At 61.4% G+C, this 21,752-nt stretch overlaps 3 protein-coding genes across 5 annotated transcripts in view; 2 read left to right on the plus strand and 1 right to left on the minus strand.

Annotated features, from left to right (window-relative positions):
• The window catches only part of ASIC4 (acid sensing ion channel subunit family member 4), a 39,429-nt gene extending 27,103 nt beyond the window's left edge, over positions 1-12,326 (plus strand). For 2 of the 3 annotated variants that reach the window (XM_090143826.1, XM_031599585.2), the window contains exons 2-10: positions 7,855-7,999; positions 8,135-8,262; positions 8,473-8,632; positions 8,879-8,935; positions 9,018-9,171; positions 9,543-9,634; positions 9,883-9,962; positions 10,262-10,366; positions 10,513-12,326. In XM_090143826.1, coding sequence (XP_089999952.1) covers positions 7,855-7,999; positions 8,135-8,262; positions 8,473-8,632; positions 8,879-8,935; positions 9,018-9,171; positions 9,543-9,634; positions 9,883-9,962; positions 10,262-10,366; positions 10,513-10,632 — 1,041 coding nt within the window. In that variant the 3' untranslated portion in view covers positions 10,633-12,326. Of the gene's footprint in view, positions 1-6,492; positions 7,735-7,854; positions 8,000-8,134; positions 8,263-8,472; positions 8,633-8,878; positions 8,936-9,017; positions 9,172-9,542; positions 9,635-9,882; positions 9,963-10,261; positions 10,367-10,512 lie in introns of those variants that run through there. The other variant, XM_031599584.2, reaches the window with a different exon arrangement.
• A 37-nt stretch (positions 12,327-12,363) lies between these two features.
• On the plus strand, positions 12,364-15,405 carry LOC116232943 (uncharacterized). Its single transcript, XM_090143825.1, has 3 exons — positions 12,364-12,838; positions 12,954-13,729; positions 13,815-15,405. Exons 1-3 carry the CDS (start codon positions 12,683-12,685, stop codon positions 14,578-14,580), a joined length of 1,698 nt encoding a protein of 565 aa, XP_089999951.1. The 5' UTR covers positions 12,364-12,682; the 3' UTR covers positions 14,581-15,405.
• A 605-nt stretch (positions 15,406-16,010) lies between these two features.
• CHPF (chondroitin polymerizing factor) lies at positions 16,011-20,412 on the minus strand. The gene is made up of 4 exons (XM_031599582.2): positions 20,005-20,412; positions 18,867-19,431; positions 18,507-18,689; positions 16,011-18,313 (listed from the first exon to the last, which is right to left on the minus strand). Exons 1-4 carry the CDS (start codon positions 20,316-20,318, stop codon positions 17,051-17,053), a joined length of 2,325 nt encoding a protein of 774 aa, XP_031455442.2. The 5' UTR covers positions 20,319-20,412; the 3' UTR covers positions 16,011-17,050.
• Between the last annotated feature and the right edge of the window lie 1,340 nt (positions 20,413-21,752).

Consider the following 21,752-nt stretch of genomic DNA (forward strand, 5'->3'; position numbering starts at 1 on the left):
TGCTGGAGCCTGCAGCCAGGTTCCCTCCCTGTGCAGCTTCTCTGGGGGGGGGGGGGGGGCTGGTTGTCACCTGAGCTCCTGGCCCCAAGGAGGGGTGCCCCAACCAACCATCCCCACACCCAGGAGCACACAGGCTGGGGAGAGCCATCCCCTATCATGTTTGTTCCATTGATTTAGCGCCACGGAGAGGGTTTAATCAGCCTTTAGCCTGCACGCTCCAGCATTAAGAACAAATCCATTAGCCACGAGATAACCACAAAGGGTTGCGCTGAGACTGGATGAGGTCCCAGTGCCTTCAAGATGCAAATTGGCAATCAAAGATCAAAGCCGTGCAGCTCCCTAATCTCTACTAAAAGGGCTCAGCTATTAACGAGCCCTTTACTGCTGGGCTGTGATCACCCCACTTCACTCCTGTCCGGATGTGCTGGCAGTTGGCACTGGCCCCTGCTATCCCTTTGACCTCCGTGCTGGCTCTGGGGATGAGGGTGCAGCGGGGGCTCAGTCTGTTTGTTTATGCCTTGCTTCCTCCAACCCTGTCTGACTGTTGGTGCAGTGAGTGAAGCCCCAGGAGCAGGGAGTCAGTGGGGAGACAGGGGCTGGCGTGGAGTGGTGTAATCGGAGCCATACAGGACTCATGCGGTGACTCTGGGGACAGGGGAGATGGTTGCAGTTTGCTTCTCTCCTTCTGTTCATGGATTTATTTCGGTTCAGCCTCAGTACAGCCTCACCAGGTGGCTCAGGTCAATCCCTGCCAGCCCCAGGGAAATCAGTGCTGGGGAGCGTGGTGTGGGGGCAGGCGATGGGACTTGAGGGGGGCACTCTGGGGCTGTGTTCCCTTTTTTTGGATATCCTGCCCATGCATGAGGCATCAGCTCCGACACAGTGCTGAGGGCCAGCTGCAGGATGGGGGCTTCACCCCACTTTCCTCCTGCATATAGTCCCAGCACACCAGAGAGCTGCAAAGCCACCAGGCTGTGACAGGAGCTGAGCTGCCAGCCCCATCAGCACATCTCCAGCAGCACAGATGGGCTGCCAGTGTTGGGGCACGGCTCACCGGGACCCTGCTGGAGCAGCACGCGCCACTGCCCAGGAGCCAGCACAGCACTTCCAGCCGGGCAGGCTGACAGCCTGATGCATCTGGCCCAGTTTGGGGAGCAGCATCCTGCCTCGCCTGCTGGTGTGCTTGCTCTGGGCTGGGCTTGTCCTCAGGCCGGTGGTATAGCCATGCCATCACTCAGCAAGAGGAGCAGGCAGCGAGGCTCTGGCAGCGTCCCAGCTGGGTTGACAATAAATCTTATCAGTGTAAACCCATCCGCAGGCAACAGGATAACCCCCGTGACAGCCAGGCGAGCACGGAGGCTTCATCTGCGTGGCGGCAGTGCCGCGGATTCACAGAAAACTGCCATGGCTGGAGGGACCGTGCTTTTGCCAACACCTGCAGGGAGGCAGTGGGGCAGCAGTGGGGCGGCCCCACGATGCCAGCCACGGTATGCCCAGTGGGATGGGCAGATAGCGTGGAATCAGGGCTGCACGCACGTAGCTGAGGCTGTGCCATGCGCAGTGACAAAGAGCAAGGAATGTGTGGCGGTGTCAGCGCACCCCCTGCCCATGCCCTCCTCCGGCTGGGCAGGGGACAGTGCCAGCTGCGGTGCCATCCGCGGTGCCAGGCGGTGCGGGGACGGCGAGGCGGGCTGGCAGGAGCTGCTGCCCCGGGCTGTGCACGCCGGCTCAGCGCCCGCATTTACTGGCGGTGCGGCCGCGCAGCCGTGGGAACGGTAATGAGATGGAGCAGCAGAAGGACGGCGAGATAAGGCTGCCTGCGCTGCCCCAGCAGATTAAACGCTGGGATTAAGCAGGCGGTGCCAGCTCTGCTGCCTTTTTATCTCGCTGCTTCTCCCCTCTTATTCTCCCGCAGTCGATAGTGAACAGTCTCCGAGCTGTCAGCAAAGGAAATTGCTTGTTAACCCTTTGGGGACGGGCACAGCGCTGCTGCACATCTGCCTCCAAAGGGATGCAGTCCCTGGGGCTGCTGCTGCCAGCACCATGCTGGGCACTGATGTATTGCAGAGTGACAGCACGCAGAGAGCAGAGACCGATCTGTGTCTGGCCCCAGGGACTCTGCGTACCCCACCTCGGGGAATTCCTGATGTCCCTGCTTCTTACAGCATGCGGGATGGATGGGCTCAGCACTGCGTCTGGACACAAGACCACAAGGTGGGGACCATCCTCCGGTCCTTCAGCCAAGTGGCACAGCCGTGCTGCGCCTGCACCGCGCAGCACATGGCACTGTCTCCGCCATTTGGAGCCCAATACCCAAAACCACAGTTATTGCTCTGTGCGTGTGTTTTGTTCAGTCTGCAGCAGAGCGAGGCTGGGCTGCAGCCCATCACAGCGATTTTCTGGAGCATGATGTGCATTGCGTGCCTGGGGGCTGCATGCCCAGTGTGCGGGGGGGTCTGAGGATGCGGAGCTAGCAGGGGAGTTCTGGGGGGGTGTACAGAGGTGGCAGGAGCACTGCTTGGTACGGGCCAAACCCATGCCAAGAAGCACTCCCTCCTGCTGTTCACCTTTCCCAGTCCCTCTGGCTCCGTGGTGCCTCTGGCTCAGTCCACAGCAGCCTCCTGTACAGAGCCATGTGGCAGTGCCATGGGGCAGAACCTACAGCTCAGCACTCAACCATGTGCTCAGTGTCTTAGAGAGATTTACTGGCTGCCACCAGGATGAGCTGAGCCCCCCAGCTCATGTCCTTGCCCCTCTGCATCCCTGTTCTGCACTGGACACCATCCCCCATCATCTGTCAGCAGCCCCAGCTCTTCATCTTCAGCAATTCCCTTTGCATTGGATCCTTCAAACCACCCAGGTGACCCTCTCTGTGTCAGCTTTAAAGTGCTCAGTGCAAGCAAATGGCACGAATGCACAAGCAGCTGCAGAGCAGCTGGGAGATCTGCAGGGAGCAGCTTAGCTCCACCAGCTATTGCCTGCCCTGTGGCCAGGGCAGTGGTCCAGCCCCGGTGGGATGCTGCCCCACAGCTGCTGTGGGATGCAGAGGGCATGTTCAAGGTTCTGCATAGCCTTGCAGGAGAAGTGTGGCTGCTGGGCAGAGAGCTGCGGGAGCTGGAGCAGATGCTGTGCGGGGCAGCGGGCTGTGTAGGCAAGCACAGCCTGAATTAGGAGAGGAAATGGGAGCAATTGGCACGTGTGGGCTGGCAGGAGAAAGGCTGCGAGGGGATGGGATTGCTGTTTATAAATACATCAAGGGAGTAAACACAAGGGAGGGAAGAGAGCTATTTGAGCTGAGGGACAATGCTGGCGTGAGAACAAATGGTACAAACTGGCCATGAATAAATTTAGGTTGGAAATGAGGAGATCAGTGAGGAGCTGGGACTGACCGCTGAACCCCCCTACCCTCCTCCCCCCACACGAGGGGAAGGAGGGAAAGAACAACACTGAGATGGCACTCATTGCACTGATGAAGGCAGCTGTGTGCTGGCACTGAGGACCACAGGTCCCAGCCCCTAGCCTCAGTGTCGCATCCACCCTGGCACCGGTGGTGTGGCCCCTTGGGGCGGTGGTTTGTGGGAAGGGCTCCACACAAGTGCGGGTGCCCCAGCAGCTCTGCCAGCTGACAGCACAGCTGAGCACTTGGTATTCCGGCCACGAGCCCACTTGGCACCAGCGGGGCTGCACCAGCCCCAACTCCCACGTCTTTGCATTGGCTCAGCTGGCCCTGCGCAGAGCAGCACATCTGTGTGAGGAGGTAGCAGGAGGGGTCCCGGCCCCTCCAGGATGTGCCCTTGTTTCAGGGACATCTGATGCAATTTGGAATGCTGTGGAGGATGCTCCAGAGCATCCCTTTGCAGAGCCCAGCTTGGTGCTGGTGTACCCTGCTTGGAGCCAGTGCTACTCTGCTGTCCCAGCACTGTGTCTCAGAGCCCAATGGAGGTGTCAGTCCCTTCCCCAAGTAGGGCTGAATCCAGCAGGAGCCATCCCTGCTGCCAGCATCAGCCCTGCACGGGAAGGGGCACATTGCAGAGGGCTGCAAGTATAGGAGACAATTGCACCGGTGCTGAAGCTGGGATAAAGCCAAGTTGGCACTGGTCCCCATCCCTCCAGAGAGCGGGGAAGGGAAATGGTGCGACCATGCATGAGAGGGGACGTTTGCAAAGGCAAAAACATCCCACTGGCTCAGAAAATTGCTGCAGAATCGGGCTTGAAATGAGTTGAAATTGCTGAATCCAAGCAGATCTCATATCCTGGGCAGTTGCAATGCTGGCGTCAGCGCTACGGTTTCCCTCTCTGGGCACCCAGGCGGGAACTGTCAGCTCTGTGCAAGGGGTGGGATGCTGGGGACACAACTGAGGGCTCTGGGCAGTGGGGGGGGCTGGTGAGGGGCTCCAGTAGGGCTGGTGCTGCAGTGTTTCAGGGGGGCAATAGCAGAGTGGGAGGCAGCATCTAAGGAGATGGCATCACCCCAGCTCTGCCCACATCATCTAGAGGACACCCCTGGATGGCCAACCCCTGATCACCAACCCCTCCATTCCCAGGGCAGCAGCACTCCGGTCTTCTGTCCCCAACCCATGGTGCCCTGGTGATCTCTGGGTCCAGCGGGTGCCCGTGTCCTACAGCTATATGTTCCAGCAGGGACACAAGACAGGGCTGTATGTCCTGGGATGCAGGAGCAGGACCTGCCCGTACCACACATGCTGCAGCTCATTTTCCTCACATGCAAACATTTGGCTGGAAGCTTAGTGCGGCCTCTTGTCTCTGCAGAGCAATCAGGATTTGTCGCTGCTTGCAATGTTTAATGTCGTCTTCCAGAGGCTAAATACCATGGGGAGCCGTGTAAGCTGCAGAAATACCTGTGTGAGCTGGGATCAGCTGGAGGCAGACACAATGGGCTTGTCATGGCGGGGATAGGGGGGTTTGGGGATGTGTGGGGCCAACCCTTGTGCTCCCCTGTCAGAGGAAACTTCAGTGCTAGCAAGTGGGCTGGGGTGAGGATGTTGAGGGCCGGCATCCACAGGCTGCCCAGCACCAGGGGAGCAGGACAGGGAACTCTTTGGGGTGGGATGAGGATGTGGAGGTCCCAGCACTGCCTGGGGTGGGAGAAGGAAGCTTCAGCCCCTGAGTGGCAGCGATCTCTGGCTGGGATCTGCCTGCTGCGGCGCCAGCAGCTATTTCTGTCAAGGTCAAAGTGTCTCCACGGCAGAGAGCAGGGAAATGAGGAATCGTGTTGAGAAATTACCTCCCTAATGGGGTCTCCCCTACGTGGGGATGCCTGTGTGTGGCAGCTGAGCAGGCAGACCATGAGGTGATACGGGAGCCCTGCTCCCAGCCCTGAGGCCTGCAGCACCCATGGGTGCCCTCTGAGAGGAACAGGGTGGCCAGGGGGCCACGTCCCAGCAGAACACATGCGTTCCACCCCGCGAGGCACTTTTCTGGGTCAGCTGCGGGGAGAAAATCATCTTCCCTTCTCCTCTCTCCTTCCTCTCCTCCTCCTCCTTCTCCTCCTCTCGCACTCCCTGTTATCTAATTGGGTTTGTCATGCTGGAAAGCCAAAGCCCTTCAGGACTGTGCTGTGCTCTCGCCAGCGAGATTTCACAGCTGTCCTCAGCACCCCAGCAGCCGACAAGTGAGTAACTCAGCTGTGAGCTGTGGGCACCCCTGCCTGCCCTCCGCACCAGTGGCTGTGCCTGCCTGCCTGTGGCTGCAGTGGACGGGGGATGAAGCCACTGCCACGTCCAGGTCTTTTCTGCTCTGCCCAGCCCCGTCTGTGTCCCTGGGGTCACCTGTCCCCATGTGCCCTGCCTCTGCGTCCTGCCGCATCCCTCACCCTGCTGCAGGGTAATGGTGATGCTGTTCGCAGATGTCTGAGCTGACACGAGATGGAAGCACTCAGAGAAATGACATTTCCTCTAGCTGGGGAAGCTCATCCTCCGTTTAACGAAAACTAATATAAAAGCTGCCCTGGTGTGTGCAGGGCTGATGCTATCGGGCCGGCAGCCTCCAGCACTCAGAGCCGCAATCAATCTCAGCAAGGAGTCGAGCTCTGGCAGCCCCACACGGAGGCACTGGCACGAGTCCCAGGAGCGGGGGCACACGCGGGCAGCTCCCCTGGGCTGGGGTGAGGCTCCAGGCTGTCCCGAAGGTGCCAAGGGCAGGGAGCCTATAGCACAGAGGACCCAAGGCAGCGCTGCGCTTGGCAGAGGCCTCACGTGCCATGGGGCAGGCTGCTCTCCACTGCTGCCTGTGGGGCTGGGACAAGGTCCTTACTCCCGGCCCGGCGCGGCCCGGCCTCGGAGCTCGCCCAAAGCCTGGCCGAGGCCTGCCCCCGCCCTGCTCCGGGCCTGCTCCGGGCCGGGCCGTGCCCAGCCTTGAGCCGGCGGGGCCCGGCCTGGCGCGGCGCCCTGCTGCCCCCTGGCGGATCCCGGCCCCGCGGGCCCCGGTGCGGGCTGCCGGGAGAGCGGAGGCTGCGGGGAGCGCTTTGAAGCGGCCTGACGAGCTGTCGGGGCCCTGCCGACAGCCGGCGTGCCTCCCCCCGCCGCCACCGCGCTCTGATCACCGCCGCAGCCGTCACTTCAAAGCGCCCGCCGGGCTCGGGAGGGCTCCCACGCAGCACCGGGCCCACGACGCAGCCCCACGGGGACGGAGGGCGATGGGGCGCCGGGGGAGCCGGGGACCGCGGTGGGGAGTGGGGCCACACACGGTGATGGTCCCCTCAGGCCTGGCAGCGTGCAGCCAGCTCAGGGCAGGGGCTCCCAGCCCCACAGCCGCTTTGCCCCACATCGGCTGGGCGCCCCTGGCGGTGCGTGCAGGACCCTGGGCCAGAGAGCGGGGAGGGGTGCGCTGGGCTGCAGCTTCTCTGGGCGAGGAGCTGGACGTGGCATCCCCGTGCCCCTGTCCTGGGACACCCAGCCTGGGGTAGCACCGTGTTACCCCAACCCCCAGCCCGACTTGGGGAGGAATTTTCCATTCCCAAATCGAGGTTGGGGAAGGCGTGCGTCGGCACCAGCCCCCTCCTCTCCCTCCCCTCGCCCGTCACAGCTCAGGAAGGCGCCTGCCACATTCGGCTGTGGGAAGGTGCCGAGCAAAAGGCTCCCGAGAGAGAGACGGTGAGCGGGGCTGTAGGGTGGGCACGCAGGATCTGTCCTGACCACAGCCATGCCGCTGCCCCTATCCTGCTGCCCGGATGGAGAAGCCCTGGCACCGGCACAGGATGGCTTCCTGCGTGCCACCCGCATCCCAGGGCTGCACTACATGGGCACACGGCCACAGTCCCGCCTGCGCCGCCTGCTCTGGGGCCTGGCCTTCTTGGCCTCTGCAGGGCTGCTGGCCACTGGGGCCACCGACCGCCTGCACCACTTGCTCTCGCACCCCGTGCACACGCGGGCACGCCTGGCCAGAGTGCCCCAGCTCCGCTTCCCGGCTGTCACTCTCTGCAACCCGAACCGGGCACGCTTCCTGCATCTCACCAAGCCCGACCTGTACTCAGTGGGGCAGTGGTTGGGGCTCTCTCGGGAGGACCGCTCGCTGGTGCCTGAGCTGCTGGCCATGCTGGGGGATGAGCAGCGCCGCTGGCTCACACGCCTTGCCAACTACTCACGCTTCCTGCCACCCCGTCGCTCCGAGCGCACCATGCAGAGCTTTTTCCACCGCTTGAGCCATCAGATAGAAGACATGCTGGTGGAGTGTCGCTTCCAGGGCGAGCGCTGTGGCCCGCAGCACTTCACCCCTGTGAGTCCCTGCCTCACACCAGCCTGCATCCAAGGGACTGATGCATCCTATAAAGAGGGCAATGGATGTTACCCTGCTTGCAGAAGGCTCTTCACCATCCCTCTCCATCTCCATCTTCAGGTCTATACACGTTACGGCAAGTGCTACACCTTCAATGGGGACCGGAGGAACCCTCGAGTGACCCGCCAGGGTGGCATGGGCAACGGGCTGGAGATCATGCTGGACATCCAGCAGGAGGAATACCTGCCCATCTGGAGGGAGACCAGTGAGTGGGGCTGCGGGTGAGCCGGACACTGGGGGTGCTGGGTTGTACAGGGGTGCGGCTGAGGGTTGTGCTGTGGGCAGGCATGCAGCCCTGGGACAGGGCTGGCTGCCCGCTCTCCCTTTCCATCTCCCACAGATGAGACATCTTTCGAAGCTGGCATCCGTGTCCAGATCCACAGCCAGGATGAGCCGCCCTACATCCATCAGCTGGGCTTCGGTGTCTCGCCCGGCTTCCAGACGTTCGTGTCCTGCCAGGAACAGCGGGTAAGTATGGCTCAGAGGGCTGGTATGAGGCTGAGCTGGTGTGGAGCCAAGTGGGAGGGCAGCTGGGCAGTGCCATTCGTGGAGATGCCACTTCTCCCCATGAAACTCCAACTTCTGCTGGGTGGTGCATGATGCCCCACAGCCCCCAGGGAAGCCCCCCCAGCACCCAGCAGCATTTGTCGCTGCAATGGTATCCTTTCATCCTGGCAGCTCACCTACCTGCCGCAGCCATGGGGGAACTGCCGGGCCAGTGTGCAGGGAGAGCAGACACTGCCTGGCTACGATACCTACAGCATTGCTGCCTGCCGCCTGCAGTGTGAGAAGGAGGCTGTGGTGCGGAGCTGCCACTGCCGCATGGTCCACATGCCAGGTGAGGGGTGTGCCTGCTGGTGGGGAGCTCCCCAACACCCTCCTCCTCCTTCCCAGGGCTGCCTCTTCCAGCCTGCACCCAATGGCCACTGCAGCCAAGGGTCACTCCTTTCCCATCCTGCACCCAAGGCTCACCCCATCTCTCTGCAACCCTTAGCCCCTTCCCAGTCTGCCCCACATCTTTAGGGGAGTGAGCATAGAAGAGGGGGATCAGATTCCCAACCCCTGACCCGCTGCTTCTCCACAGGCAATGAGTCCATCTGCTCTCCCAATGTGTACATCGAGTGTGCTGACCACACGCTGGGTAGGTTTGGGGGTGGGCAGGAGATTAGGTGAGCCGGGGGAGATCAGGGGGTGCAGCTGTGCCCAGCATTGCACGCCTCCAGATGCAGCAGTGGAGGACAGCCAGGAGCGCTGCAGCTGCCCCACACCATGCAACCTGACCCGCTACGGCAAGGAGATCTCCATGGTGCGCATCCCCAACAAGGGCTCGGCACGCTACCTAGCCCGAAAGTACAACAAGAATGAGACCTACATTCGGTGAGCTGCTGCGGGCAGGAGGGGGACTGGGGTGACTCTCAGAGGCTTGTGGGGACAAGGGATTCTAGGAATCTGGGATACCCCCACCCTGCTCCTGGCAGTTTGTGTAGGCCAGGTCTTGGTACATGCAGTCCCCCACCTCTCTCCAAGGTGGTTGTGATGTCCTCCCTGGTGTCCTCCCTGCCTGCATGTCCCCACCCCACAGTCCCACCCAGTCCAGGACATGTCCCTTCCCCACCATAACCGGTGTCCTATAAATCCAGCCTAAATAACACACCAGGAAGCTCTAAGGGGTGGGTTGGAGAGGGGCCCAGGGGAGTCTGGGCTCAGTGGTGGTAGGTGGGCTGGTGACAGCCATGGTGTCCCCACAGGGAGAACTTCCTGGTGCTGGACATCTTCTTCGAGGCACTCAACTATGAGGCCATTGAGCAGAAGAAAGCCTACGACCTTGCTGGGCTTCTCGGTGACTCCCCAGCCTTTCCTCAGGACCCACTTCATGGCTGGCCATCCCTCATCCTGCACACACCTGCTCCCTCCATCCTGCAGTCCCTGATCCCATCACCATGCTGTCCCGTGCCATCCTGCAGCCCTGACACCATGCTGTCCCCCTCCATCCTGCTGCCCTGGCACTGCTGTCTGGCCTCAACCCCAATGGCTTTGCTCAGGCTGTGCAGCAGCTGCTGGTGACCAGTTCTCTCTCTTCCTCCCCAGGGGACATCGGGGGGCAGATGGGCCTGTTCATCGGCGCTAGCATCCTTACCATCCTGGAGATCCTGGACTACATTTATGAGGTGCTCTGAGTCCTCAGAGGAGCATGGTGCCAAGCAGGGGCGAGACTCTCTGGGGAGAAGTGCCATGCCACCCCAGAGGGCCGTCTACCTACAGCTCCCAAACTAGGGAACTCCCAGCAGGAGGCGGTGGGAGGAGGATGGGTCTCCTGGCATCCCTCAGATGGATGCAGGCAGAGATGCTGTACCCAGCATCACCTCATGTCCCTGGGCCAGCAGTGACCGTGAGGCAGGCCCATGCAGACTGGGTTGCTCCCATAGGGTCTGTGGGTGCCCCAAGGCTGACCCCCTTCTGCCCCCAGGTGATCCGCGACAGGGTGAGTCGTGTCCTGCGGCGCTCCAAGCCACCTCTGAAGAAGCCCTCGGGGAGCATTGCCACGCTGGGGCTGGAGGAGCTCAAAGACCAGGTACTGGGGACATGAGCAGCTTCATGGGAAAGGGACATCACTCCCAGGAGCCAGGGAGCTTGATGGCCTCAGGCTGCTGAGCCAGGCTGAAATGGGGGAATTAATGGGGACAGGCAGGATCCCCACTGACGCTGCCATCCCTGCAGAGCCCCTGTGAGACACTGGGCCGGCACGTGGAGGGCACCTACAATGCGGGCATCCTGCCCAACCACCACCACCGTCACCACTACCCTCACCAGGGCGTCTTCGAGGACTTCGCCTGCTAGGCCAGCTGGGGTCAGGGGGTTCCAGCTGGGGTTCCCCATCCCTTGCAGCCCCATCCTCATGGAGAGGGATTGTGGCCCTGGGACCGGCACTGTTGCTGCCCCCAGCCCCTTTGTCCAGCCCCTCCGCTTGCCCTGTCTCAAGCACACAGAGTTGGGGGGCTGCCCCACCAGCCAGCAGCAGAAGTGGCCTCACACCCTTGGCTGCCTGCAGAAGCAGACCAGCAAGGGGCAAGGACAGGCACACTAGGAGGGATTGGGGGAGCAGGGGGCCCCCCGCAAGGCAGCACGTGCAAGGGGTGAGCTGGATTTCCTGCAAACCCCTCCAAAACCCTTCCCACTGACCTCTCCTGAGGGGGGTCTCTGCCCTACACTGTCCCCCCAGGACCACTCATCCCCTCCCAGAGAATGTCGCCATCCTGCTGCAGGTTAGGCAGGGCTGGAGGACACCCACCTGCAGTTTCACCTGCATGGCACCACCCTGCCACCCATCTGGCCCCGGCACCACCACCACTGTGACACCCCCCAGACATCTCCCCACCTTGCCCCAGTCCCACATAGCCTGCCAGGGCTGAGGTTCCCTCCCCACTGCTACTCCCAGCTAGACCCCTGCACTGTGACTTCCCACACTCCTGTGTTAGCCCTGCAAAATGACTGTCTGCCCCAAATTCTCTCCTCCCATTCCCCCACATCCCATGTATTGCCCAAAGCAGATTGTCCCAGGTGCAGTTCCCTGGCATGCCCAGGCAGTGTTGAGGCACCTGTCCTTGCTACCCAACTGTTGCAGCTCTTCTGCACCATGCACGTATCCCTGCCACCTTCCTCCCCCCAGGTGCCAAGCACCCACTGTGCCTCCCCCAGACTGTATACAGATAGGAGGGTGCCCTGCACCCAGTCCTCCTGCTGCCAGGGGGTGGCAGGGCCTCAGCAGGACCCCTGGCACCTCAATTCCCATAGGACATTGCCTCCCCCTCCACTGTAGCAGACACCAGCGCAGGGCAAACAGCCCCAAAATATCTCAGGAGGGGGGGGGGCGGGCTAACAAAGCCCCCCTCAAGACGCACATGTGGCAGAGAATCCCCATGGCAGGAATTGGTGATCTCAGGGGGAGGCTGGCTGGGACTGGTCCCTGTCCCCAGTACCCGGAGACCTGAGTGGGCACAGCCATGCCGTGGCCAAAGCCATAGTTGCAGGAGGAGTCCTATGTGTGGGGCATGGGACATAGGGTACAGGGACCAGGGCATCTGCATGGCCCGGTGTCCCTGCAAATACACCCACACTTGGAACTGTTTTTTCCAATGGTGCAAACATTGTGGGTACCCAACATTCCTACACAGGGGCATGCAAAAACAGCCCCTAAGTAGGGCATGCACAGTGTGCACCTGGAGGGTCCTGGTGCCCATGGGGCTGTGGCATGTATGGTGTAGGTCCCCAGCCCCAGGGAGTGCCCCCATCCCCCATGCCCACCACCTCCTCCTGCACCATCATCTGGGCACAAGCAGCAGCATCTCCACGGTGCCACGTGGGCAGGAGGGCACCCAGTGCTGTGTGCAGGCTGTGGCCCCCTCCCTTCCAATAGGAGCAAGCCCTGGAAGGGGTGGGCATGGGCACCACGGTGGGAGGGGACCATTGGAGGTGTGCGTCATTGTTTTATAAATGTACAAAAGCTCCCTAATAAAGAGGCACAAGTAGGTCTAGAGCTGTCTGCATGACTGGGGGGTACAGAGGTGGGGGGAGGTCAATGTCGCTGCCCTGTCATCCCCAAAATGAGGAGTTGTGTGTGCCAGCACCCAAATTGTCTGGGCTGGGCTGGAGCACAGTGGGCAGGGCAGCACTCAGCTGGGCTCTATCGGCCTCATGCAGGCACCGCTGGGGGGAGGGCTGTGCTCTCCCTACCCCAGGAGCTGCCAAGAGCCCATAGGGGAACCAGAAAGGGCAGAACTGAGGGTTGGGGACTACAGCAAGTGCTCCCCATGCTATCACTGCACCCTCTACCCCAACGCATGGCCAGGGCTCCCCAATAGTCACTCGGTGTTGGGGTGCCCCAGCAGCAATGCTGATGACCACTGGATCCCAGGCGTCTTATCAGCACCAGACACAGTTCCTATCAGCGTGTCACTGCTGCCTGCTGTGCCACTGCCCTCACGCCACGCTGCTGGCCGCTGCTTCTCCACCAACCATCCCCCAGCTGGGGCACTGCACGGGTCAGGTTGGTGGGACTCCCGGGCATTGGTGGAACCTGGAGGTGGGAGGTGGAGGGTGAGGGCTGGAAGCTGAGAGCTGGGCTGGAGGGTGAGGGTAAAGGGGGAGTCTCCATGCTCCAGGCCATCTGCAGCACAGGGAGGTGCCCTGCCCCGCTGCCCCGCAGGATGTCCCAGCACAAAGCCACCCTGATCCACACCAAGGTGGTGACGGGCAGCTGGTGCTGTGTGCTGTCCCGCTGTGAGGACGTGTCAGAGGAGCTGAGCGAGGAGGAGTGCAGCATTGCCCGGCGGGCGCAGTGCGTGGCACTGGAGGTGCTGGAGGATGCACTACACAAGGACTGCCTGCTGATGAAGAACCTGAAGGATGTGGTGGTGCTGACGGGGGAGGGAGGAGAAGGCTGGGTGGAGCGTTATGCCATGCTGACCGAGCAGCTGCTGCAGAGACTCATTGCACAGCTCCAGCAGGCAGCCTTCCTCAAGAACCCACGCAAGGCCGGCTCCTATGCCTACGTCAAGAAGAATGCATGGGACCGCACCATCTACCTGTGCCCGCTCTTCTGGCAGGCGCCCAGTGAGCTGCAGAAGGACTCGCAGCCCGGCACGCTGATCCACGAGGCCTCGCACTTCCTGGGCCTGCACGACATCACTTATGCCACGGCCAGCTTCAGGGCGGGTGGCGGCGGCACGGCCATCTGCACAGACGGGCACATGCCCCTCTCCGAGACCCTGCGGAAGGCGCTGCTCAATGCCAACAGCATCGAGTATGAGTTCGAGATTGTGCTGAGGCACCGGCAGCCCTATCAGGGTGGCTGCTATGCCTGCTGCGGGGAGACGGCACGTAACTCAGTCTGCGAGAATGCACTGCCCTGGAATGGGCTGGCCTGCGGGCCCCAGAGGTGAGCGTGGCCCAGGATTGGGGCGGTGGGTGGGAAAGGCTTCACAGCCACATCCCCAGAGCTAACAGCCCCCTGTCCTGCTCAGCACGGCTACCAGCACCATCGGGGACGTGGTGCAGCTGGCCCTGCTGCCCACCCGAGATGCCATGCGGAGATGCCTGTGGGACATGCGAAGAGTGGCAGAGGCCCTGGGCCAGTGCCAGCGGGCCGTGCTGGTGGCCAACATCACCGGTGGGGTGGTGAGTGTGGCAGGGGGGGTGGCAGCCATAGCCGGGCTGCTGCTGGCTCCTGCTGCACTGGGTAATGCACTGCTGTTGGCGGCCGTGGGTTTTGGTGTCACCACAGCTGGGATCATCACCAGTGCTGTTGCCACCATCAGCAGCAGCGTGGGCTGCCTGGTGAGGAAGGGTGAGGCTGAGATGCTGCTGGAGAAGTTTGCGGCACAGGCACAGGTGTTCACGGGCTGCCAGGAGGCTGTGGAGAGGGCGCGGAGGCTGCTGGAGGCCCTGGGGCAGGAGGAGAGCCTGGATGTCATCCTGAGGGTGTTTCAGATGGTGGTGGGGCTTGGGCGCAGCGTCTTCAATGGCAGCAGCGCTCTCAGAGTCAGCACAGTGCTGGCAGGGACCAGCAATGCCACCGGTCTTGCTGGGACGGCCTCCTGTGTCCTGCTTGGCCTCTGCCTGGTCCTGGACATCTTCTTCATTACCAAGGACTCAGCACACCTGCACCGTGGTGCACAATTGGAGCTGGCGGGGAGAATCCATGCAGCCACAGCCATGCTGGAAAGGGAGTTTGGTGCCATTGATGAGTTCTGCGAGAAAATCAGGCTGATCCTGGAGGAGCAGGAGTGAAGGCTGGCACGGGGCTGATTCCCACACTTGGTGCTCCTGCCCAGCTGCTGGCGACAATGGGAGCCCTTCAGCAGCTTTGAGTGTGCACAGATTTCCAGTAAAGCTATTGTACTTGCTGTCATCAGCACTCCTCTCTTTTAAATCTGTTGCACCCTAAAGGGCACAAGGCAGGCCCAGAGCTTACCACCCGGACACCACCCCCTGCCACATTCCCACCACCCACTGCCTCTCCCACAGGCGTTGCTGGCCCCTGTGGCTGCTCCTTGCCTGCACTCTGCCAAGGTTCAAAGTGCTCCCAGTTCTCCACACCCTGTACTAATATAGTGCCCAGCAGCCACGTGCTGGGAGCATGTAGTGCCTTTTTGGAAGGCTGTGGTGAGGCAGCAACACCTTCAGAAAATCCCCTGGAGGAAAGCTGTGAGCAACAGAGAAGTGTGTTCTCCTGCCCTGTGTGTTGCTCTCTCTGCAATTGCATGCAAAAGTACAGTACACAAATGCGCCACTCATACATGAATGGGCAATTGCAAAAGGCTCTGTTTGCTCAATCGTCACAGCTCAGTGACAGCTCAGGGTTTGTTTTTTCAGCCAGCTTCACCTGATGCCAGCTTGCCGCATTTACATAGGATGTTCTGTCGGCTGATCAAACTGGGCTCCTCTCAGAATGAATGTATCTGTAACGCACCTGCACTGGCCTCGCTCCCTTCTGTCCCAGATTCAAATTTAAGGGGAATTAAGGATGTGCTCGGGGAAGATCAAAAATAGCAATATTCAGAGCCTGCTGATTGTTAGCATCCAAACTGTAACAGCCGTGCATTTACACACATGTGTCCCTACAGTGTGAATCCAAGGAGCAGAGCAGGAACACCTGTACGGCTGAGATAGGTTTCTTTGGGAAAGAATTGCTATAGAGCCTTGGGGGCTCCAGGGGTGTGCAGAGCACTCGTTCACTAAAAGTAAGTAGGTTTAGCGGATTTCCTTGGGGATTTCTTCTTTGATGCAGGAATTTCATGACCAATTGCCGAAAGCAGCTGCCCCAGAAAGTGCTACTGCTGCACTAAGTGTGGCCAGGTGCCTCAGGCAGCCCTGCTCTCTGCTCTACAAGCTATTGGAGCGCTTTGGGGAATCAATAAAGGATAGAAGCAACTCAGAGAGAGAAGGCCTGATGCTGACACCACAACTTCATCAGCACCCCAGTTCGGCCCCAGCAGAGCTGACACAGTCAGGAGGAGCAAGAATTTTGAGCACCAGGGACACCAAGGCACTGCTCTGGGAGGAAAGCAAAGCCATGGCTATCACCTTACAGCTCCCAGCCCAGATACAGGGAGCAGCCGGTCACCCAGTGCTGAAGTAAGTCAGCCCTCATCCTACAGTGGAGGGAATACAGTACTCACACACCTCACACAAGCAATATCCCTGGGCAAGAACCAGGCAGAGGCACTCGTTCATCTCTCTTTTATTAGTGTAAACATCCCCCCCCTCCTCTCCCCACTATTAAATACAAACCAGGAGCACGGAGCAGCTCCCTCAGTCGCTTTCTCCTTAGGAGATGCGTAGCCGAACCTCCCCTGGAGCCCAGCAGTCTAGGGAGGGATGGGAATGTTGGATACCACATTTCCCCCCAACCCAGGCAAGCAGAGCCAGGGGGAACTCAGGGGTCAGCATGGCCTATAGGCCACAGCCCCGAGGCAGGGACGGCTCTTGTCGGAGGGCTGTGACCTCCGGCGTCCTATCGATACTGCGAAGGCCAAGGCGGCCCGGGTCAGGGTTCCCATGGGGAGCAGCTCACAGTATGGAAACACAGCAGGAGCCCTCCAGCACTTCCCAAAGCCCCAGGGCTACAGCTTACCTGCTGGCAGCCTGGAAGGCTCAAGCTTCTATTTCCTTGCCACGTGACATATGCTAAATCCAACCTCATTATTGCTTTGTTAGGGGCCCACCCCGCTGCTCCAGGCTGCAGCAACACAAGGACATAACCCTGCCCACAGCACAGGGCTGATGCTCCCTTTTGTCACAGGGTGCCTTGAGGACCTGGCCAAGGGAGTTGAATGAGCACCAGGCACAGCCCTGCATCATGGGGGGCAAACAAGGAAGAGTGGGATCTGCCCCAGCCCCAGCTGGTCCCTCACAGCAGTCACAACTCTGCCACAGGGACTCAGTGTGGAGCGGTTCATGGGACAAAGCGAGGGCCTCCTCCCCACTGGGCCAGCAGTGAGCAAGGTGGCAGCAGGCAGTGCTGGGGTGAGGAGCTGGGATCCCAGCACGCAGCTCGGCAGCTACTGCCCAGCTTCACCCCATACTATGCAGCACTGCAGCTGCCCCGGGACCAGCCCAGGCTGGCAGGCAGCTCTGCTTAGGCAGCATTGGCAGCAGTAGTGACCGCCGTGCTGGAAGGAGGAAGACAGATTCAGGGCAGCAGATCAGGTAGGGTGGATGGTGAGCCAGGCAGGGCCAGCACCTCTGCGCCCCAGGTTCAGGTGCTGTTCCCCTGCTCCTGCTCAAAGAGTACCATGGCCAGCTGGGAGCGGGACCCAACACCCTCCAGACTGCTCTGCACACAGCGGTGGTAGATCTCCTCACTAAGCCGCGGGTTGCAGGCCTGGTGCCGGTAGTGCTGCAGCAGGGCGGGCTCCACAGCCCGGAAGACATGAAGGTTGGAGTACTTGATGAACATATCGTAGATGTCCAGGGTCTCCAGGATGTCCTCATTCTCCTGCACATCACCCGCCATGCGGGTGCGTGCTGCCATGTAGTCAGCATTGTAGAAGCAGGCCTCATGGAAGACATCACGGTCGAAGCGTCCTGCGTCTCGCAGGAGGTCCAGCGTGGCAGGCGGTGCCTGGTTGTGGTAGGCGACGGCAGGGTTGTAGCCCTGGAAGTGGATGGGGAAGAAGACCTGCCAGTTGTTGATGGTGTTCATACGGCAGCGGTTCAGGAAGTCAATGGTGACCTCTGTGCCCACACCGGCCACAAAGAACAACGTGTCCACAGGATGCTTCTTGGAGATGATGTCCATGACCTTGATTTGGGAGGGAGCATCTGTCTTAACGCTGATCCACGGGATCTTCACCTCAGCATACTTGCGTTCATACTCTGTGATCTGGGCCTTCACAGGGGCAAAGATATCATTCTGGGTCACCTGCTGGGCCTCGAATGGATCGTAGATGAATAGGAAGGTGAGCACTGCGTTCTCGCTGCTCTCGAAGGCAGCTGCCGCGTAGGCTTCCAGGAAGTGCGCAGCATGGTCCCGCTCGTGGGCAGTGAGTGGCAAGATGACGTTGATACGGCTGGCCTCCGTCACATAGGGCATGGGGATGATCTCCACCTCGCTGAGGGGCCGCACCAGGTGCACGCGCTTGGTGACAGAGCGGCTGTGACCCTTCTGTGTGACAACCTCCACCTGCAGGTCCAGCGTGTACTCCATGCCACGTGTGGGGTCAAAGCGCCGGTAGCCATTCACTAGCTGCTGCTTGTGGACGTGCAGCACTGGCTGGTACTTTCGATTCAGCTCCTCCATGGCTGTGGCCACCACATCAGCCACGTCAGCTAGGTCTGCACCCTGCAACTCACACTTGGGGGAGCCATCCACGCAGGCATAGACCTGATCCTCTGTGAAGTAGTCCCAGCGCAGCACCTCGAAGCGAGTTTTGGGCTGGAATGGAGGAGGGATGCCGACAGGCCACATGGCAATGTGGTCCCCGTCTGCAGACAGGCTGCTGGCATTCTGGATCTCGAGCTGCAAGGGGAGAAGCAGAGGAGTCAGAGCCCAGACGGGTGCAGGTACACCTGCCAGGTCACACTACAAACAGCTGATCCTACCTCAGAATGACTGCAGGTCTGAAGGCCCCCACATGAGGGCACAAAGGTGACCCTGACTGGAAAGTGACAGCAGAATAGCCCAGATCCCACCCAGCCAAGCCAGCTCTCACCTGGAGCTGCTGAATCTCCTGGTATGTCCTCTCCAGCTCCACTTGTGCAAAGTACTTATGCAATCGGTACATCTGGACAGGATCCAGCACAGGGTGGACAGTGAATGCACTCTGGAAATGGAGGTCAGTCTCCTGCTCAGGATCTACATTCTTCCCCAGCTCAAAATACTGGTAATGTAGGCCCTGTATGAGTAAGAGATGGGTTAGAGCTGACCCAGACCCACAACTCCACCCCACTGCATAAAAGCACAGGAGGCTTCAAGGAAAACAGAGCACAAGAGCCGGTCCTGTGGCCCTGGCAATCCATGGGGAGACACTGCCAGGAGCTCTGCTCTGTGTCAGCTCTGCTGCAGGACCTACCTCATGCTCCTCGGTGCAGCTTACTGCCGTGTGATCAATGATGCAGCGTCCCAGCCACTCGTCAGGCCGGGAGCTGAGGATGTCATTGCGGCAAGACTCCAGGTGCTGCTGCAGGCGCAGGAGGAGGCTGCGGGACAGCAGGTACCCAAAGCCTCCAGAGCAGTAGAGTCCCTCGGTGTCCCCACCAATGAACTCCTCGGGGCGGCCCAAGTAGAGATGGGTGTCAATGCTGAGGTGGGCCACCAGGCGGTTGATGCGGTACGCCTCAGTGTAGGTGTCATCCTGCACCAGGAAGAACCAGTCGAAGTCATTGACGCAGTGCTCCAGCAGGTACCGGATGGTCTGGTACATGTTCCAGATAGGCCGCTCATCACCGTGGGTCACCACCGTCATGCCGTGGGGCACCTTGCGGCCCCGTGTGCCCGTGAAGTACACCAGGCGCTCCAGGCGGTGCGCCAGCGTGCGGTTCACGGCCACCGCCAATGTGCCCAGCGTGCTCTTGGAGGTCAGCACACCCACGAAGAGCCGCTGCCGCATTCCCAGCTCCGTGCTGATGTAGCGAGTCCTGCAGGAGGGACAGAACCTGAGCCCACAGTGCCAGCGCTGGGCCGCGTGTGAGCGCAGCCAGAACCCAGCTGCTGGAACCATGGGGGCAAAATCCCCATCCCACAGCCGCCCCCAGCTGCCGCTCTCACAATGCTTTCCAGGTTGAATCCTTCCAGCCGGCCCCCAGGCAGGAAGCGACCCCCCCGTGGCTCCCACGCTCACACACTGGCCCCATTCAGCCCCACGGCTCCCCCCGCCCGCCCGCCCACCTCCCGTCAGGGGACAAGGAGGGCCTTTCAGAGTTCGAGCTCGCTCCGAGCCATCGGTGGGGCGAGGGCTGGGGACACCAGGGTGTCGGAGGGGGGGGGGGGGGGGGGGTGGAGCGGCAGGGCAGGCAGGGCTGGGACGGAGCAACAGGGACAGGAGGTCAGGAGGAAAAGAAACAGCAGGAAGACGCCCTGCAGCAGCCCACGGGGCAGCGAGCAAAGGGCAGCACAGCCCGGGGAAGGCAGGCGGGAGGCGGCCGCCCCGCCCGGCCCCTCCGCTCGCACCCGCCGAGCCTCGCCCCGCACCCGCCGCCCCCGCCCCGCACCTGACGGCCTTCTTGGCGGCCCTGCCGGGGCTGGGCGGCCGGTAGGGCACGACGCGCGGCTCCCAGCTGTCGGCGCCCAGCCCGCCGGGCACGGCGTTAGGCCTGCGCGCCGCGTTGCCGTTGTGCAGCGCCCCGGCCGGGGGGCCTCCCGGAGAGCCGTCGGAGGGCGGCGGGCGGGCGGCGGGGCGCGGCGGCGACCCGCAAGGCTCCTCCACCCAGGTGACGCTGAGCAGACTGAGCGTGAAGCCCAGAGACACGCCGATGGCCACCGGGCCGGCGGGCCGCAGCACCGACAGCACCAGCGACAGCCGCATGGCCGCGCGGCTCCGGGAGCGGACGGGACGGACGGGAGCGGCGGGGGCGGCTCCCGCTACCCGCTCGCGGCGCCGCCGTCCGACGTGTCACCCCCGGGCTCCGCCCCCGACGTAACGGAGGGGAGCCAATGGGAGGCGTCCGCGTGGTGACGTCACGGCGCGGCGCGGCAGAGAGAGGGAAAGGGGCGGCGTGGGGGCGGGGCGCGGTTGCTAGGACACCGCGCGGCCTAGCGCCAGGCCCGGCCCCGCCGCGCTGCGGGGAGGCCCTGCGGGAGGCGGGCGGGCAGCCAGCGGCTCGGGGCGCCGCGGGACCGTGCTGCGGCATGCTTGGGCCGGAAAAGCGTTCCCAATTAAGGAGCAATTAAGACCTCGAGCCTTTAGGAGCCCCGCGAGGCCGAGCTTCGCGCAGGGCCTGGCCAAGTGCTCCGCAGCCATCAGCCCCGGTGCCCGGGGCCCCACGTGAGCAACGGGGGACTGCTTAGGAACGGGGGAAGGGCCGCTCGGCCGCAGAGCCCGTCCCATCCCCTCCGCGCGCTGGGGCACAGCAAGGGGCCGAGGCTGCAGGGTCCCGCTCAGGCCCCGCTGTGTGAGGGAGCAGCTGGCAGTCACGCAGAATGTGGGACAGTTGTCCAAATGCAGCCCATTCAGAGGCTTTCTTCTCCTGAATAGGCGAGAAAGTGGAATAGGCAGAGGCGGTCACATGGAGAGCAGTTTTATAGAGGTGCCAGAAGGGGAAACATGCAAAAGAAAGAAACGAGCGGAGATTTTCCATGGAAAACGGCCAGAAAGCAAATGGGATCATAAACAGCCAAAGTTGCCTTTGTTTTCTGTATGCACAGAAACGCGACAGAAATAGATACATTTGATTTCCTTCCCAAACGCAAATATTTAACGTTGATCACCTTACACAAACACAAATAATTCTACACTTGCGATAGAAAGAGGCACTTGGCTCTGAAAGTGCTCTCATTGGCCTGGGCTCGAATTCAAACACAGGAAGGGACCGGAAACAGCACCAATTCTTCAGAGCCACGACACAGAGCTCTGAAAGCCGAACTGAGACAAAGCGGTGTCAGAACGAGGCCCTGTAGCAGCACCCCCCACCCCCGCAGCCCATCGAGGTAGCAGCCAAACCGAGGGCCCTGAGCATGGTCCCGACGAGCTCTGAGGCAAAGCAGTCCCCTGGTCGTGGCACTACTGCCCGGGCAGTCCTGGCAGCTGCAGCTCTGGGCTTTGTCTCAGGCTGGCGTGGGGCTGCTGGGGGCTGCCAGGGGAACGGTGCCTCTGCCAAGAGCCTGCTTCCTGCCAGGAGGGGCCGTGCCTGGGGGCTCTGAGAGCTACAGCTGGGAGATGCAAGCCAGGGGAATTCTGCCTCTGCAGAGCTGCTGGTCGTTCCGTTTACCCAGTCTATTGCCTGGGTGAGCAGCAGCTGCA

This window comes from Phasianus colchicus, chromosome 7, assembly GCF_987193195.1.
Source record: "Phasianus colchicus chromosome 7, bPhaCol1.hap1.1, whole genome shotgun sequence".
Taxonomy (NCBI): Eukaryota; Metazoa; Chordata; class Aves; order Galliformes; family Phasianidae; genus Phasianus; species Phasianus colchicus.

Bases quoted from the DNA above. Each gene is read 5' to 3' on its own strand.
- CHPF (XM_031599582.2), bottom strand. From the start codon at position 20,318: ATGCGGCTGTCGCTGGTGCTGTCGGTGCTGCGGCCCGCCGGCCCGGTG. The intron at 19,432-20,004 runs GTGCGGGGCGGG...TCCCTCCTGCAG, and splicing joins GCCGCCAAGAAGGCCGTCAG to GACTCGCTACATCAGCACGG. The intron at 18,314-18,506 runs GTGAGAGCTGGC...CTCCCCTTGCAG, and splicing joins AGGAGATTCAGCAGCTCCAG to CTCGAGATCCAGAATGCCAG.
- LOC116232943 (XM_090143825.1), top strand. From the start codon at position 12,683: ATGCTGATGACCACTGGATCCCAGGCGTCTTATCAGCACCAGACACAG. The intron at 12,839-12,953 runs GTTGGTGGGACT...TCCATGCTCCAG, and splicing joins TGGGGCACTGCACGGGTCAG to GCCATCTGCAGCACAGGGAG. The intron at 13,730-13,814 runs GTGAGCGTGGCC...TGTCCTGCTCAG, and splicing joins CTGGCCTGCGGGCCCCAGAG to CACGGCTACCAGCACCATCG.